General features: G+C 53.1%; 1 protein-coding gene across 3 annotated transcripts in view; it reads left to right on the forward strand.

Moving 5' to 3' along the window:
- Positions 1–3,329: 3,329 nt before the first annotated feature.
- Positions 3,330–16,006, forward strand: part of NECTIN1 (nectin cell adhesion molecule 1) — a 93,558-nt gene continuing 80,881 nt past the window's right edge. For all 3 annotated transcript variants that reach the window (XM_067565005.1, XM_067565023.1, XM_067565014.1), the window contains exon 1: positions 3,330–3,462. In XM_067565005.1, coding sequence (XP_067421106.1) covers positions 3,381–3,462 — 82 coding nt within the window. In that variant the 5' untranslated portion in view covers positions 3,330–3,380. The remainder of the gene's footprint in view (positions 3,463–16,006) is intronic.

Below are 16,006 nucleotides of genomic sequence, written 5' to 3' on the forward strand. Positions count from 1 at the left end.
AGGGGTCATGTTATGAAGATCTAAATTATAATGCTGTGAAATGTGAGGTGACTTGATCACGGTCTACAAGTATCTATATGGGGAAGCAAGTTAAGAACATAAGAACAGCCATACTGGGACAGCCCAGTGGTCCATCTAGCTCAGTAGCCTATCTTCCGACAGTGGCCAATGCTGGATGATTCATAGGGAATGAACAGAACTGGGCATTTTCAAGTGACCCAGTCCAAACTTCTGGCAGTCAGTGGCTTAGGGACACCTGTGGGGTAGGATGGCATCCATGACCATCTTGGCTAATAGCCATTGATAGACCTATCCTCCATGAACTTGACACTAGACAGCTCTTTAATTTAACAGAAAAAGGCAAAATGAGATCCAATGGTTAAAAGATGAAGCTAGACAAATTCAGACTACACCTTTTTAACAGTGAGGTAGTTAACCACTGGAACAACTTACCATCACCTGTCCACTCACCACCACTTCTCTTTGAATCAAGACTGGTTATCTTTCTAAAACATACGCTGCAGCTCAGCCAGAAGATATGGGCTTGGTGCAGAAATTACTGGATGACGTTCTCTGGCAGGTGCTATGGAGGAGGTCAGACTAGCTGATCATAATGGTCCCTTCAGGCCTTGAAATCCACAAATCTATTAGCTAAACCTCATTACTACACAATAACCTTAATTATTTTCAAACAAACCTTGTATTTGGCTAATCCGCTTTGTTACAGCGCTGTCCAGCCTTCCCTTGAATGGGAATTAGCTTCTACCGGAACTAAAAAAGGAATGGGTGTTGAAAGAGCTCTCTGAGGTATCTTTTTATAGCTTCCGTCTTTCCACTCGCTATTGAATGCAATATCCTTCCCAACTGATTCTGTCCTTTTCTGTTTGCCAAGCATTGATTTGTTCCTGTGTTGTTTCTAATGGAGCTTGAAATCAACATGACTTTGTTGTTGTTTTTGTTGTTGTTGTTTTTGTTGTTCACATCTTCATTTGAGATTCAGCATCCTTGTAGATGCCAGTGCAGCTTGAGATCTAGGGCTTATTGGTTAAATACTGAGTTGGCAGAGGGACCTTTAAAAGCAGAAAACATCGTTTTTCTCTAGGTCCTATATACAAGGGTCATTCAAAAAAAAAAAAGGATATACATGCATTAACAATGCTAACTCTGAAGCAGCGTGACTACACACATATATACACCCAAACTATGTTCAAAACATGGCCTTTGTTTACATGGGACCTACGTAAAACATCACAAATTGTCGAGGGCCTGCATAAACAAGGGCCATTTATAAAAATAGGTGTGTGTGTATATATATATATAAAACCAATCTGAGGCATGGTGGCCAGAGGCTTGTCTGAAATCTCAGAGATTGTGGGTTTGAGTCTTGCTTAATCGAACACTAAATCTCACCTCCAGTTCAGTCAGTTGCAAAATGGGTACCGGATCCACTGGGTTAGGGACGTCAAAGGCAGTCGGCTGTGATGCCAGCCATGCCACTCCTTGTATACCAGTCTGATGAGCTCTCTCTGGCTGGGGGCAGTCTTCTACTTGTTACCAAAAGTAAGAGTGTGCCAAGTGCTTTACCGACATGAATGAAGTCTCACAACTGGGCCAAATGAAAGACAGCAAGGCCCCTGCAGCATGGCCCCACCCTTCCCTGGGATGCAGGTGATATTGTTGCCAGCTCAGACAGGCACCTCATACTCGGTTCACATTTTCAAGCTTTCCTCTGTACCCATGAGGGCTAAAAACATGGGATTCTGATTCTGATTTCATCCACTGACTCCAAGAGCTGGGCACCTGGGCCTATAACCTTAATCCAGCCCCTTTCTAAGGCAGCTCAGTATCATCATCATCATCTCCTTTGCACAGGTAGATGAACTGGGGCCCCGGGGTCTCAGACGGGAAAACCTGATCCTTTAGTGTTACTGATCCATCACTCGAAAGGTGCTAAGCACTCCCAGAAGAGTTTGCCTCTAAATGGACAGGACAGACTCTGGATGCTGGATGGGGAAACCAGACCCAAGGGAAATGCTTGAGATGAAGGCCAGCATGTGCTGGTGACCCCAGGAGTCCTGGCTCCCAGGACCATTGTCTCACTACTCAGGAACTCCTAATCCCACAGAATTCCCCCCCTCCTCCCCTTTGTATCCCACGGCAGGACTTCAGGGATTAAATATTGCAAAACAAACAGTGGGCAGCCCTGCAGATCTTCGGTGCGGGGGAGGGTTACCCAGTTGAAACCCAGTGGACGTGATGGTTCGCCTTAGCAGGGGCTGGGGTGGAGCCCTCAAAGAGAAGCCAGGCTTTGGTCTGCCAGTGGGGCCGGCTTGTTTAATTTGCCATGAACGAGAGGCCGGGGTTCAAGCAATTAATTTTTTTTTTTTAACTGCCAGAAGGGATGGGACAGAGGTGGCCGAGCCGAGAGGTGGCCGGGCCCGGCCCTGGGGCACGCATTCAGCCCGGGCGGCGCAGAGAGGGTGGGAACGGGTTAAAGCAGAGCCCGCCTCCGGCGGCTGTACACTGGCTGACATCACGGCGGCTCGGTTCCGGAGAGCCGTGTGTGCGCCTCGCATTGTTACAGCCCCGCGGGGAGAGGCAGCGCGCGGAAGGGAGGCACCCGCGTTCCCCGGCTGATGCTGCACGGCGCCTCCGCTTCTTTTCCCCAGCAGCAGCAGCAGCAGCAGCAGCCGCCGCAGCAAAGTCTCGGTGCCAAAGAGTCGCCCCCACCGCCCCCCAGGAACTGCCCCGCCGGCTCCCGGGGGCTAGACGCCAGACATGGAGCTCTGGGACTTTCACCAAGCCGGCACCGCCTGATCGCAACGTGGACTGGAAACTAACCAGCCCGGCCGTCTCCCCTCCTGGCGTGGTTGTCCGGTTCCCCCCGGGGAAGGGTTGCGAGCTGCCCCCAGCGTCCGGAGAGGGGAGGCGGCGAAGCGGCGGGGGACGAGAAGCATGACCGGCCCGCCTAGCTCCGGGGCTCGGCGGTGCTAAGGTGGGAAGCCAGCCGCCCGCCCGCCCGGCGGGGAAGCGCCTTTCCCTCCCCGCCTCGGAGGAGCTGCTGGCTGGAGGGAGGAGGAGAGCTGCCCGCCGGAGAGAGCCGGCTCGGGGCGCAGCCTCTGGAGCGCTTTGCGCAGCTGCCCGGCTGCCCCCGGCCTGGGGTGGGCTCTCTGTGGATCTGTAAGGGGACCCCCCCCCATTTTTTGCTGTGCACCAGCTATTTATTGCCCGGCCTGTCTGTCCTCTGCATTTTTTCTTTGCAGTTTTTTTTGGGGGGGTGGGTGGGGCGGAGCGGAGCGGAGCGGGTGTCTGCGGAACCCACCCGGACAGCTGGACCGAGCCCCGACCCCGCTCCGGGTCTCTGGGCGCCAGGAACTCTGATGGCGCCGAAGCCGCAGCCAAGTTGCCCACGGTGCTGGTGGCCGACTGGAGTTGGCTTGCTGCTGGCTGCCTTCTTACCAGGTGAGCGGCTGGGGGAACCGGGGCGGGGGGGACCCGGCTCCCCTCCTGGAGACGCGGGAGCGGGCAGCCAGGAGGAGGGTGGGGCGGGGTGGGCGCTGCGGGCGGCCGAAGGGAAGTTGGGGCTGAACGGGGCGGGTCGGAGGCGGCGATGCCGGGCGGGAGTCCTGCGGGGGGGACGGGACCTGCACCCCCTTTTTTTTCCTAGCATGGCCCAGCTGCGGGGGCAGCCGGGGGGTTCCGCCGGGCAGAAGGGGCAGCCCGCGCCTCTGCCTGCGCCTGGACAAGGCGCTGGTTTGTTGTGGCAGCAGCTGGGCTCCGGCGCGCTGGGCGGTGTGTTTGCGCTCGGGCTCCGAGCAGCGGCTGGCGGGGCCCGGCTGCCCGGAGAAGGGCTGGGCGAGGCGCGCAGATGTTCGGGGCTGCGCAGGGGGCGGTCAGGAGCCCCCCTATTCGGGAGGGGGGGCTAGAAATGTTGCAGACGCCCCCACTGCGTTATCCTCCCTCCTCCCCCCCCCCAGAGATCGGGGGGAAGGGGAGGGTTCTGGCTCCGTTTTCCGGAGCGAACTCCCCCAGCGGCGGGTGTCACGGTTCCGACCCACTCCGGGGCCCCGATCCTGGCCCCGGCTACCCCTGTGCAAAGCCAGAGCGGGTTCCACCGAAGTCAGACGGTCCAACTGGTGCGAGCGGTTCCCAGGCGCGTCCCGGTTCTGCCCCGTTTCCCCGCCCTCTTGGCTCGGCTCGGCTCGGCTCTGATGCAATTCTCCCCAGCCGCTGACTCTGACCCACTTTCCCAGCTGCCCCGCTGGCTGGGCGGGCCCCGGCCCGGCTGCAGCCCTGAAGGGGTTAATGTAAATCCGGGGTCCTGGCAAGAACACACAAGGCGGCGGTGGGCTGTTTGGGACGCCACGCCAAGGGATCCCCCCTTCCCCTTTCGGGGCTTAGCTTCCTGTGCCCCGGCCCCCCTCCAGCGCCTGCCCTTCCGCCGGGCAGAGGCCCTTCTGCTTTGTGGTCAGAGTAAAGGTGGCCATGCAATAGGGGAGCCCAGGACCCATCTCCCCGGCTGCTACCCACTGGGCTTTCAGTCCCATGCGGGGTGGTGGTGGGGGCAGGAGGAGGGGAGAGCTGTCCCCAGTCCCACTCCAGCGTCAGCTGGCGGCCAGTAGGACAGGCAGCAGACATGGCCATGGGAAGCTTTGGTGGGAGCATCAGGGATGGGCGAAGCCGGGGACTGGCTAGCTCACGGGGAGGGGATGCGGGCTGGGGCTGGGCCAAAGGCCTGGTGCAAGTTAGGAGTCCAGAGAGAATCTGCCAAGGGCAGCGTCCAGGGGACGGGGAAGCCGGAGCTGGATGTGTCCCTCCATATCCCCTCTGCCTGGGAGGAAAAGAGCTTGTTGTGCATTGCGGAGGAATAAGGCCATGGGTGAAGCCTGCCTGGGGCTCCTCGCACAGGTCCCTGGGCTCCCTGTTCCTTCAGCCAGCCAGATGGGCTGTTTTAAGAGCCTCTCTGAGCTGTGGCTTCTTGCAGGATAGAAGCTCAAACTTGGCAGGAGATCGTTTGCTGTGGATGCCCTTGGAGACTGTTTTCATTCAGGGCATTGGCTAGGTCACGCTCCCCACACACAGCCAGGAGGTACTGGAGGTAGAATGAGTCTACAGAAGCAGAGGGGATGAGTGGTTTGTTCTTGCAGCCACTGTGATTAATAATTTATCCCTCAAATCCCCCACTGAAGCATAGGAATTGCCTTAGCAAAGCAGACAATTGCTCTGTCTGTTCATGGTTCCGGTTCCTATCCAGCCACCCCGTCCTTCTATGCTAGAAGAGACCAATGCTCCATCTAATTCATATCCTGCTTCCTGCTATACTTAAGGGTCCACCTGCAGTAAACTGGAAGTCCCATCTCCTGCTATATTGCAATAGATCGCTGCTCTGTCTGTGTACTCCACTTCCCCTCCTCCAGCTCTCCTGGACCCCACCAGTGGCCCATGTAGTCTGGGAGCCTCTCTCTGATTTGCAGAGAAAAACGTACAGTCAACTCTGCAACGCTTTGGTGATGTATTCCTTCCTCACCCCTGCTGGTGACCGTTTTGTGCCCTGAAGCATGTGTGGTTGATATTTTCAACCTGGCTAGTTCAAATGTACATGTGACTCATTCGTATGAGCTCCTGATCCTTTATTAATTATTATTATTATTATTATTTATTTACTTATCTATTATTGGTAGGGGCTAGGACCCCAGCCAAGGATCAGGGCTCCAGTGTGCTAGGTGCTGTACAAACACAGAACAAAAAGACAGTCCCTGAGCCCCAAAGAGCTTATGAATCTTACTAAACTACTCTCTTCACAGTAAGTTCTGCAAGTGAGTGAGATGTTACATTTAAAAGTTGGGAAGAGCATGCATGTAGCTATCCATATATAGCCACTGAATCCAGAGAGGCAGTGGTGTTAGGGAAAAGATGGGGAGAGGTGGAGAACACAAAGTGAAGCTCCCCTGATAAAACAAACAAGCAAACAAACCCACTTTGCTGAAGAGAATGGTATGGGACCCAGGAAGGATGCACTGAAGTCAGGATGCAGTTCTAATTTTCTCCCTTCGTTCCTCTGCTTCTGTAAGACCTTTAATGTTCATCTGTTCAATGCAGATATTTTTTGTTCCTCTCCTGTGTGCATTTCCCTCCCCTTCTCCCTCTTCTTATAATGTTAGTTTTGTCTTATAAGGAAATAAAAGTTCCTTGCCATAAAAGCTGTAAGAAGTCCCTTATAAAAATCTGTTTCACAAATTGTCTTTAATGCAATCTGCTCAATCGCCCATAATGGATTCAGTTCAGGGCTCCTACAGTCTACCATGCAAATCTGCTTTCCTGTCCTTTTGGAGCCATTACCAGGTATCCTGTCAGGCTGTGGTGTAGAGCTTCAAAGATGTTAATGGGAATCGGCCTATTCAAAACCACAGGGAGCTGGAGAAGAAAGATCCTAAGCAGCTGATTTTCAGCGGCTGGGAACACTTGTGTTTAAATTTATGTTTAAGAAATACTAATGTGCTATTTGTTTATCTGCCATGGAAATTGGTGCAGTTTAAGGCACAGCTGGTATTGTGGTTGAGATGGGTGACTTGGCACCGGAAGATCTGGCTTCTATTCCCCATGTTGCTACAGACTTCCTGTGGGATGTTGGGCAATTCCCTTCTGTTAAATTGGGGCAGTACTACTTCTTGAGTTCATAATGAAGCGTGGTTTCCAAGGTGCTTTGAGATCCTCAGATGGGGGGTGTTCTAGAAATACTTGGTGCTTTTATGTGGCAATTTGCAACTTCAAAGTACTTGGATGACTACAACCTAAGTCACGCCCAAGTTATAGTGGCCTGGAGGCCCTAAGTCAGATGTGAGATTTCATTGCAATTCAAGGGGAAATTTCCTTTCCAATGAGATAGCACAGCCTTCAGGAGAATCTGTCCTCAGACCATTCACAATGCCTATGCTGTATTTCTATGTTCCTTGGCAAAGGGGACTGCCCCATAATGGTCTGAAGAGCAGCAATAATCTCATGAAGCATCTGCTAAAAGACTGAAGCTTGCAAACATCTAATTCGTTGGTTGCATTCGGGTCATTTTTCTTCTGAGCACTCCTGCAGCACGACAACTGGATCAGACTATTTTGGGAAGTGTGTGTGTGTTTTGCTGCTGTTTTCTCATTAAATATTGCCACTGCGTTGGAACCTACCGGCCGAGTTTTGGCCTGGAGTGAATTTATGGGCGTGTGTTGTATCAGCATGGCTTGGCTGTTCTAGCTGGAATTGGAGCCAAGCCAGCTGACCCGAGTTCAACTAGCCCAGCTGGTCTGCTGTTACCATGAGTTGGGAACCATTTTTGACTAGTGGTTAGAGCAGCAGAGACCGGGGAACAGGACTCCAGGGTTTTGTTTCCAGGCTCTGTCTCAGAGTCCACGAGACTTTAGGGTGAGCCTCTTCACTGCATTTTGCCTCCGTTTCCCCTCATCCAGATAATGGGGTTAATAATATTCGCCGGCCTCACAGAGGTGTAAATTAATTGGAAATCACTGGCAGACACTCTGCAGGATGCACAGCAGAATTAGGCAGAGAAGGGGATTACCAAGGGCATGACTGGCTCCTCATCTCAGAACAATGCAAGGGGGCACAGCAAACCAGTGGCTAACAGTGTGTGTGACTCTCTGAGGCATTGGCATGATTCAGCAGCCCTGTCCTCATGGCTGGCTCTCCCTCAGGCTTGATTCTTCCAGCTGGCACCAGCCTAGTTCACAGGAAGGCACTGGGCTGCTGAGAACGATCCTTCGGGCTCCTCTTGCACCTGAGTTGACTCACAATGGGAAGCGGGAGAGCCGGCTCAAGCGACCTGCTTCCCAGACCCAGATTAGCAGGTGGCACCCTGGGCGCTCTCCCTCTGCCTCTCCTATTGGAGTACAGGCATGATCAGTCAGAGCCTGCTGATGGGCTTGGTGTCTACACCTAGATAGAGAGATGAGATAGAGGGAGGAGGATGCAGGGGAGGAGCAGTCCTGATTGCCCCCTCTTCAGTGACATGGCCTTGCTGTAGCCTAGGGAGATTCACTCATCTCCTCTAAAGGCACTGTGTCATTAACAGGCAGGGCTTCACCAGTGCAGCCAGCAGCAGACAAGCCTGGGGAAAAGGGGCAGCTAGAAGGCTCTAAGTGAGGGCTGCAGAATGGAAGAAAGACGGCCCACCTGGGATACAGAGCTATAGGGGAAGGCTACACATGGAGCATTGCCGGGATGAGTCTGCAAGTCCTCAGGTGGACACACAAGATCCCTTGACTTCTCTAGCAAGGGTCTGCCATGTGCATTTCCAGCTTGTTGGGCCAATGAAGATTTCTGGTCTCTAGCTGTCCCTGCCAATGCTGTCTCTCCGGCTTTCCTATGGTGGGAGCCCTCACATGGGCTTGTCCTGAGATCCCGCTCTCCACTGGGAATTCCTCTCTCCTGATCTGGAGAGGCTGTTTGGGAGAGTTTCCTTAAAGGGTGCCATCTCCATGGGGTGATGAGATCTGGGCCAAGTGTGATGCTCAGACGAAGGAGCAAATGAGCCAAACCCTGTAATGAAAGCAGAAGAGGTGATGGTAGGAATCCTGCAGATCTCCCCCCCTCTCCCCCAATAGCTATCCCAGGCTCATACACTAAAGTGCTTTTTACCAGCTCTGCAGCGGTGGCGACCCCATGAGAGTGGGTGCGTGCACAGACGTGTGTATATGTGTCTATATCTATGTGTTTATGTGTATTTTCACGCTTGTCTATGTCTATGCAAATGTGCGTACAGAAATGTGTGTGTGTGCCTGTGTATACAGGGGCGGGTATGTGTTCAGAGGTGTGTGCATGTATGTACAAGGAGGTGTGCTCTGGCATGTCCGGGTGTCTTGCTGCACAGGCCAGTCAGGCTTGTTGGTACGAAGGAAAAAGATGAAATATAGGGAGGGACAGAGAGCTCCTAATCAAATAATGCCGTGAGAACTGTTCTCTTATTCAAATGCGTCAGCTTAATTCTAGCCAGTTCCCCAGCTCTGTGGTGGTTTGGTGCCTAGAGGCGGCGTGCAGTTTGCATTGGAGAAACCCGTCCTCTGCCTGTCCCCTCTTAATGTCAGCTGAAAGACAGGTCTTGCTAGGTCACGGAGCCACAGATTCAATCACTGCCCTCCCAGGGTTTCTCCAGCTGCAGTGAAAGGCTCCGTAGCCATGCTGTTCAACTGAGGAAGGAAACCTCTGATAACTACATTCCCCCACTCCTCTAGCGGCTTTGAAGCCCAGATCCCACTCCTGCCTTCCAGCTGAGGTGACCATTGAACTATACTGGCAAAGGTTTCAGCCCAGGTTAGGGTGAGGCCTTCTCCCTCCTGATCTGACTTGCCTAGAGCAGCTGGGATGTAGGGAACTCTTGGCATCGTTGAGGGAGCAGTGAGGTCCTTCAGTCAGCAAGTGAGAGCGTGCAGGGGCTGATCAAACCTCCCTCTGCCCTTCGCCTGCCTCGCCAGTGGCGGGCAGCGACTCTTCCTGTGGTTTTTTAGGGCCTGGCTTCGCAGCCACTGAACGAGCGCTCGTCGCAGCCGCAAACTGGGTGTGAAGCGGAGCGCGATGGTTGTGTGTGCCGAGGCCGAGCCCCGTGGCTACGCACCCTGCCCGTTTGACATGCACCGAGGTGCGTTCTGAATCTGCGACGGGCGCGTGTGCTTGGCTCTGTGGCAGCATTGCAGGTGATCGGGGAGCGGGGGAGGGAGTGTTGCAGTTTAGCCCCATACACAATTCACCATTGCTTTCCCCTTCCTCTTCATCGCAGGGGCTGGTACAGCTGGTTGGCACAGGCTGGTCCCAGAAGGGTTGCAGCAGCTGCTCAGTTCTGCTGCTTGTGTAAGGCTTTTCAGCCGCAGCCAGAGACTCTGTGGGTAGGCAGGAGAGAGGGAGGGTAGCCATCTCTGTCTTCTCCTCTTTCCCTGCGCTCTGCCTGGGCATGGCTGACTCTCCCTGCTCTTTGTGCCGCCAGCGCAGCGAGCCCTGGAACAGGGGCGCAGCCTCTGCTGTGACTGAATTGCTTGACACCAGTTGAGGATCGGGATCACGCATTCCTACCCCCATATTTCTTCCCTTCCGCATCCCATGGGGAGGGGAATTGTCTGTGTCTGGGACACCTCTCCCTTAGCATCAGAAGGAACGTCTTGGTATCACGCATACAGTGAGATATATATATATATATTTATTTCCCTCCAGATGATATTTTTTGGGGGGGCACCTATATTATCAGCTAGATCCAGAGTGCAGACAAGCTTCATCCCACCCCAAGAGCACCCTGATCCTATACTCCAGTTTTCGAGGATGTTTTCAGTGGCTCTTTGAATTCTAGTTAGCCATGGGGGTGGGTGGGAGAGTGCTAAGGGGGGAACCATCCATCTGACAACCTTGCCCTCTGAAATAAAGGACCTGGGTCATTTTAAGAAGCAATTCCTGCTCTTGCCATGCCCTGCACTACCATCCTCCCTCTACTGGGGACATACACTGCAGGGGAGGCCGCTGCAGCCCAGGAGAGGAAATGGCTGGCGACCCCACTCTGCTGGGCTGGGATGTTGCACAAGACCTTTGAATCACTCATTGCTTTGAAGCAGCAGCGTCTGCCACATGAGCCACCTGTCTAGGGAATGGCAGGTGCCACTAAGCCTTTGTGCACTGAGGAAGGCCTGCATCTCTTCCTCTTTCCCAGTCCTTTCTTCCCAGCCCTTCTTTACCTGGGCTCAAGCGTGTTATTACGGCCATCTTTCCTGGCCAACCAAACCCTTTCATCTTTCTTTCCCAGGAGCTCAGCCACCCTCTGCCACATTTGTTAAACACGGGGGGTTGCCCCAATGATATGTCCTCTCCCCTGGTTGTTCGGTCAGGTGGATGTGGGTTTCTGTAGTTCAGTGTGTCTGGTGCATATTTGACCCTCTGGGCCCTAGGGAATCTATAGTTCCCCAGTGGCGGATCCATTGTCCTTTTCTTTGCGAGCAGGCTGGCTGGAGGCACATCCTGGAGTGACAGACAGGTCCTGGGGCTGGTGGCTAGCGTCCAGCATTTCTCCACTGGTAACAGACGACAGCGGTTCCGGATACAATGGGATGTCTGTTTGGGAGGCAAAAGGGCTGGAGCTGAGTGCCATGTGGCCACCCAAATGCATAAACAGCCTTGTTTTCTCATCCAGGCTAAAAACACAGAGTGAAGAGCTCCACCGCGGAGGGGGCAGAAGAGAATCGGGAGCTGTGTTGGGCAGCTCCACACAGGGGCTCCAGTTACTGTCTCCAATGGTTGTCTGTCTTGGCATGACACATATCTGGTTTGAACCGCTCAGCTTTTCCCCAGGGCCAGGGTATTGCCTGAGTTTGGCTGAGCAGCATCTCTGGGTTCAACCTTAACGTTACTTGCAAATTCCACTGGGGAGACCCCATGTGGCTGGTGCTCCCTGGCCCAGGTGCTGTTAGTGATGTGCCATCCATTCTCTTACCATCCGTTAGCAGGAGATGTAGATCAGGGTGTGAGACGCAGGAGCCAGGACATCAGTCATGGGGACTGAAACAAGGGCTATAGGGTAGAAGAAACTAGTCGTAAGGCTGTGGGACTTGAGGGTCTAAGCAGAGGCTGACTAGCCCAGGGTATTCGGCGTAGAACACAGGACCCAGAGATAAGGCACAGGTTATAGCAGACAGAGGGGATGCGCCATAAAATAGGGAGTGCTGGCCAGTCTTCACAGGGCATGGAGCACAGAGGAATACAGGGTAGAGAGTAAAGGGAGGCTATAGAAGGGCATAAAGGATAATAAGGGGCCAGGAAGCCCTAGCTATAGAGTAAAGGGCACGAGGATACAGGACTCGGCATACGTAGCAGGGAGAAGAGGCCGGGCATATGTAACCCCTCTCCCCAGCTGCTTTGTTTATAACAGAGGCTTCCCATCTGCAGGGCAGTCAGTCCAGCACCTTTCACCAGTGCTGAGCTCCCTGTGAGATCAACAGTCTCAGTGAGCAAAGAAACAAGGGGAGGAAAGGATCCTAACTCTGTCCTTGAGCAACCAAAACAAACCACCCAGAGCCTAGGACGGGTGAGTTATCGGCACGTTGTGGAGTCATAACGGACCGCCAAACCCAAACCTGCTGTGCACAAACAGCAATAACGGAGTCCTCTCCTGCCCTGACATTTCTCCTCTCTCTCCATCAAGGCATGAAAGATCATATGTTATTCGGGTACCCCAGGGTAAGAATGGCCCCACGCTGCAGGAAGCCAGTTGTGAACTGCAGGGAGAGAAAGCAGTGCTCCGAGGAAGAGCAAGGGCGGAGGACTGGGTGCTGAGCTGTTGCTCTCCGGTCTTTCAGTCACCAGGTCTCAGCAGGCTGTCAGGTAGACGCACAGGGTGGATTTGCTGATGGCCACGCCTGTACAAGGGGTGCCAAGCACAGAGGAAGAGCAATGCATGTATCACAGTTGTGCTTGGAGGCCCCAACCGAGTTCAGTGCTGGGTGCTGTACATACACAAAATGAAAAGGCAGGCCCCGCCCCACCAATGGTCTAAGGATGCGTTCCTCGGTTCTCACTTCCCCTATCTGTATGGCTTCCTCCAGGTGAACGAAAGCTCAGCCATTCAGCAGGTGAAGATGCTGGATGGTGCAACTGGGCTGGAAGAGGATTTAATCACTGGCCATTTAACTGCAATGGAAACAACCGAACAAGCTGTTCATTGGCAGGCCAGAGCACTCTTCTCTGCCTCTGCCACAGCAGGATGGGGGTGGGGGTTGCAGGAGGTAGTGGATGAGCCGGAGAACCGAGGACTTGACCACTTGTGGTAAAGATCCCATGACATTTTGCGTAGCAGCCTTGGCGTCTAACTCGTATCAACAACCACAATGTCCCCTATAGTGTCCAGGGGATACAAGACCTCTCTTCACTTCCACTCCTGAACTGTTTGGTAGCATGGCTGGGGGCTGTGAATCAGCTGATGTGTTCTACCCCAGAGCTGGTTCAGTTTGAGCTGTGGTTGAAGTGATCTCCGCACGGGTTCTGGGGTTGACTAATTCATGATTGCGAAGGGCTTGAGATCCTAGGGTGAAAGGTATTAAAGAAGGAGCAAAACCTTGGACAAATCCAATCCCAGAGATGGTTAGTGTCACGGCTCCCAAGCCAGGTTCAGGGTTCCATGTGTGTAGCGAGCTATTAGAAAAGTCCCAGGCTTTTTCCTTTGGGATATTGCTGAGGGAAGGGGAGTCGGGGGGTGGAGGGAGAGAGCACATACAGCACAGCATGTATGTCTCTGAAAACCACTTTTGTCTCCATGTTTGCACGCATGCAGGCATGTTTAGGCCTGCTGCAGGCGTTTGTCTCCCCAGTTGTACACATGCCGGTATATACACCTGTATTTCTCATGCGCTTGGCTCTGACTCCTTGCATGCATCTATGCTGGTTCCTGTAATTGCACACCTCTCCGTGTTTGCGTATGTGCACTGCTGCTCACCTCTGCATCCGCTGCCGTTCACACATGTTTATCTGCACATGCGACGCCTATGGCTTTGCTCATCTCCATGGTCATCATGCTTTTGCTGTGTGTTATTACAGTGACAGCCCAACCTCTGCTGCTTGTGACATCTGCAGCAACCCTCTCTCCCTCCCACACCAGCTGCCACGCTCCAGCTGCAGGCAGGGATGTGACATGGCCTTTCGGACAGAAGCACTGCAGTCTTTATAGCAAGCACAGACTAAGGCAGCTTCTGAGCGTCTTCTGCTTACTGAGAATGGGGAAGGGAGCAGGAGTGCAAGATCCCGGAGTGTGAATTTCACAGTGATGCCTTTGCTGTCTGCTAGTAATTAAGCAGAGCTTGCCCAACATGTGTCACTCACGCTTGACTCTAGAGATGTGAATTAAAAGCACAGGCAGGGCTTATCGGAATCTCCTTCCAGAGGGAGGGAGGACGGTATACTCTGCATGTTAGAGACATACTGTTTGGGGGGTGATCGGTGCTGCGATGTCTGATGAGTTCCTTCATTTCACGGTGGACAAAGCACTGCAGGGGTGAGTGTGGGGTGGAGGGAGAGGAGTGACACCACAGCACGCACTGTCCCACTCACAGAGGGAAGCGCTCACGGTGCATGAGGCTGGAGATGAAATTAGAAATGGGACCATGCTCAGCAGGAAAAAAGTCTTTGGGCTCTCCGGGGAGAGCAGTGCTCTGGTTGTCTGGCTTATCTCTCTCTCACGATGAGTTGCGCATTATACTTGCGAGGAGCTTTTAGAAGCCCTTGGCCTGTCTGGTGAGACAGCCAACCAGGGTGCTGAGCCTGGTGCTACATGCATGCACCTCTGTCTATTGGGAGCTGGGCTGAGACCCACCACTTCATTACACACTGTGTGGTCTACTGGATAGAACTCCTGACTAGCAGCTCGGAGGCCTGACTTCTATTCTTGGCTCTACCGCTGACCTGAGTGTGACTGTGGACAGCTCACTTCTGCTCTGTTTCACCTACTACCTTTCGTCTGTCTTGTCTATTTAGATTGTAAGCCCTGCAGGGCAGAGACTGTTGCACACAGTGAGTATGTACAGCACCTAGCACAGCGGGTCTCAGTTTCATTTGACCTTTCAGTGCCTAGTACTACTAGTAATGATGGCAATATATAGACTGCCCAGCGGCAAGCAGATGTTAACAACTTGCATTTGCTATTGACACAGACTGGAGTTGAATCAGCAACCTCGGTGAAAGTTCTTTAACCCTACCTGGCCTTACAAGGTCCTCATTTTCTCACTCCATTCCAGAGGGAGGCTGGCAGGAGTGGATTTCACAAGTCTATCATTTCCAAACATCTAACCGTAGAAGCTAAAATCTTTTTTTTTTTTTTTTTTTTTTTTCCTCTCTGCACAGCAGGAATGTATGATTTTTAAATACAATTTTTGCCTGTGGTGTAAATACTAAAACGTGCTTTTCCTTCCCCTCTTTCCTGGAGTTTAAAAATATGGCTAGCCCAGGGAGGTGCATCTTTCAGTGCGATTTATAATAGTTGCTTTCAAGTGATGTGGAAAATAAGCTTCTCTCTGCCCCCTCCAGCCTGGCACCTTCCAAGGATTTATTCCCTTTATTTGTGGGAGCCTAAGAATAATTAGAGCCTGCATCTTGGCCTAAGCAGTCCAATTATTTACGTTTTGTTTATGGCCAGTCTCCGGGGAGCTGAGTGGTCCAGAGCTGCTGAGCCTTCGCTCGTCTCGGAAACTCAGCCCTGCGTAACTGCCGTTTGATAACGATCAACAAATCCTGGACCCTGTATCCATCACCTGCCATGTATTTCCACAACTGGCAGAAATTGGCTGAGCCTCGTGGGGTCGGAGATGGCCTCTCTCTGGCTAGGCTGCTGCTTATGGGTAGGGAGAAAGGGGCAGTGCTGGAAAAGAATCCGCTTCGAGGGGAGTTTGTTGGGGCAGGGACGGTCCCTTACTCTGGGTTTGTACAGAGCCTAGCACAATGAGGCCCTGACCTAATTGAGGCTTGGACGTGCTATCTTGATATTAATAATAATAGCGCCAGGCATGGGGCAAGCAGCTTCAATGCAAATGTGCCCAGAGCTTAACCTCCACCCTGACCTCCTGCAGCCCGATTCTTCAAGGCCTTGCCTTCCCCCTTTCCCCACCCTGCCACAGCCCCCTGACTCCACTCTGCAGCATTATTTGCTGTGCCAACCATGGTAGCCCACCCAGGTTTGTCGCTATAACTCAATGCTGGTCCTCGGAATGTCCTGCTGTTCCAGCATGGGCAGCCGGCAGCTCTGCCGATGTACTTAATTCCTACCTGCCACTCACTCTATCACATCCCAGTGGTCCTCAACCCTGCCCCACAGTCCCCCCTGCTGTGCCAGTCCTAGATTCTCCATGCCCAGCTCTGTCACAGTACTGCCCCCCATTCTCAGCTGCAATTCCAGTCCAGGGCATACACACCCCAAAGCTCTGCCAATGCATCTCAGGCCTGACTTGCATCCCCCCATTATCCCAATCTTCAGGACCTTTCCCAAACAGAG

The sequence above is a fragment of the Emydura macquarii genome, unplaced genomic scaffold, assembly GCF_026122565.2.
Source record: "Emydura macquarii macquarii isolate MOO-44397 ecotype Brisbane River unplaced genomic scaffold, CSIRO-AGI_Emac_v2 contig_312, whole genome shotgun sequence".
NCBI classification, from domain to species: Eukaryota; Metazoa; Chordata; order Testudines; family Chelidae; genus Emydura; species Emydura macquarii.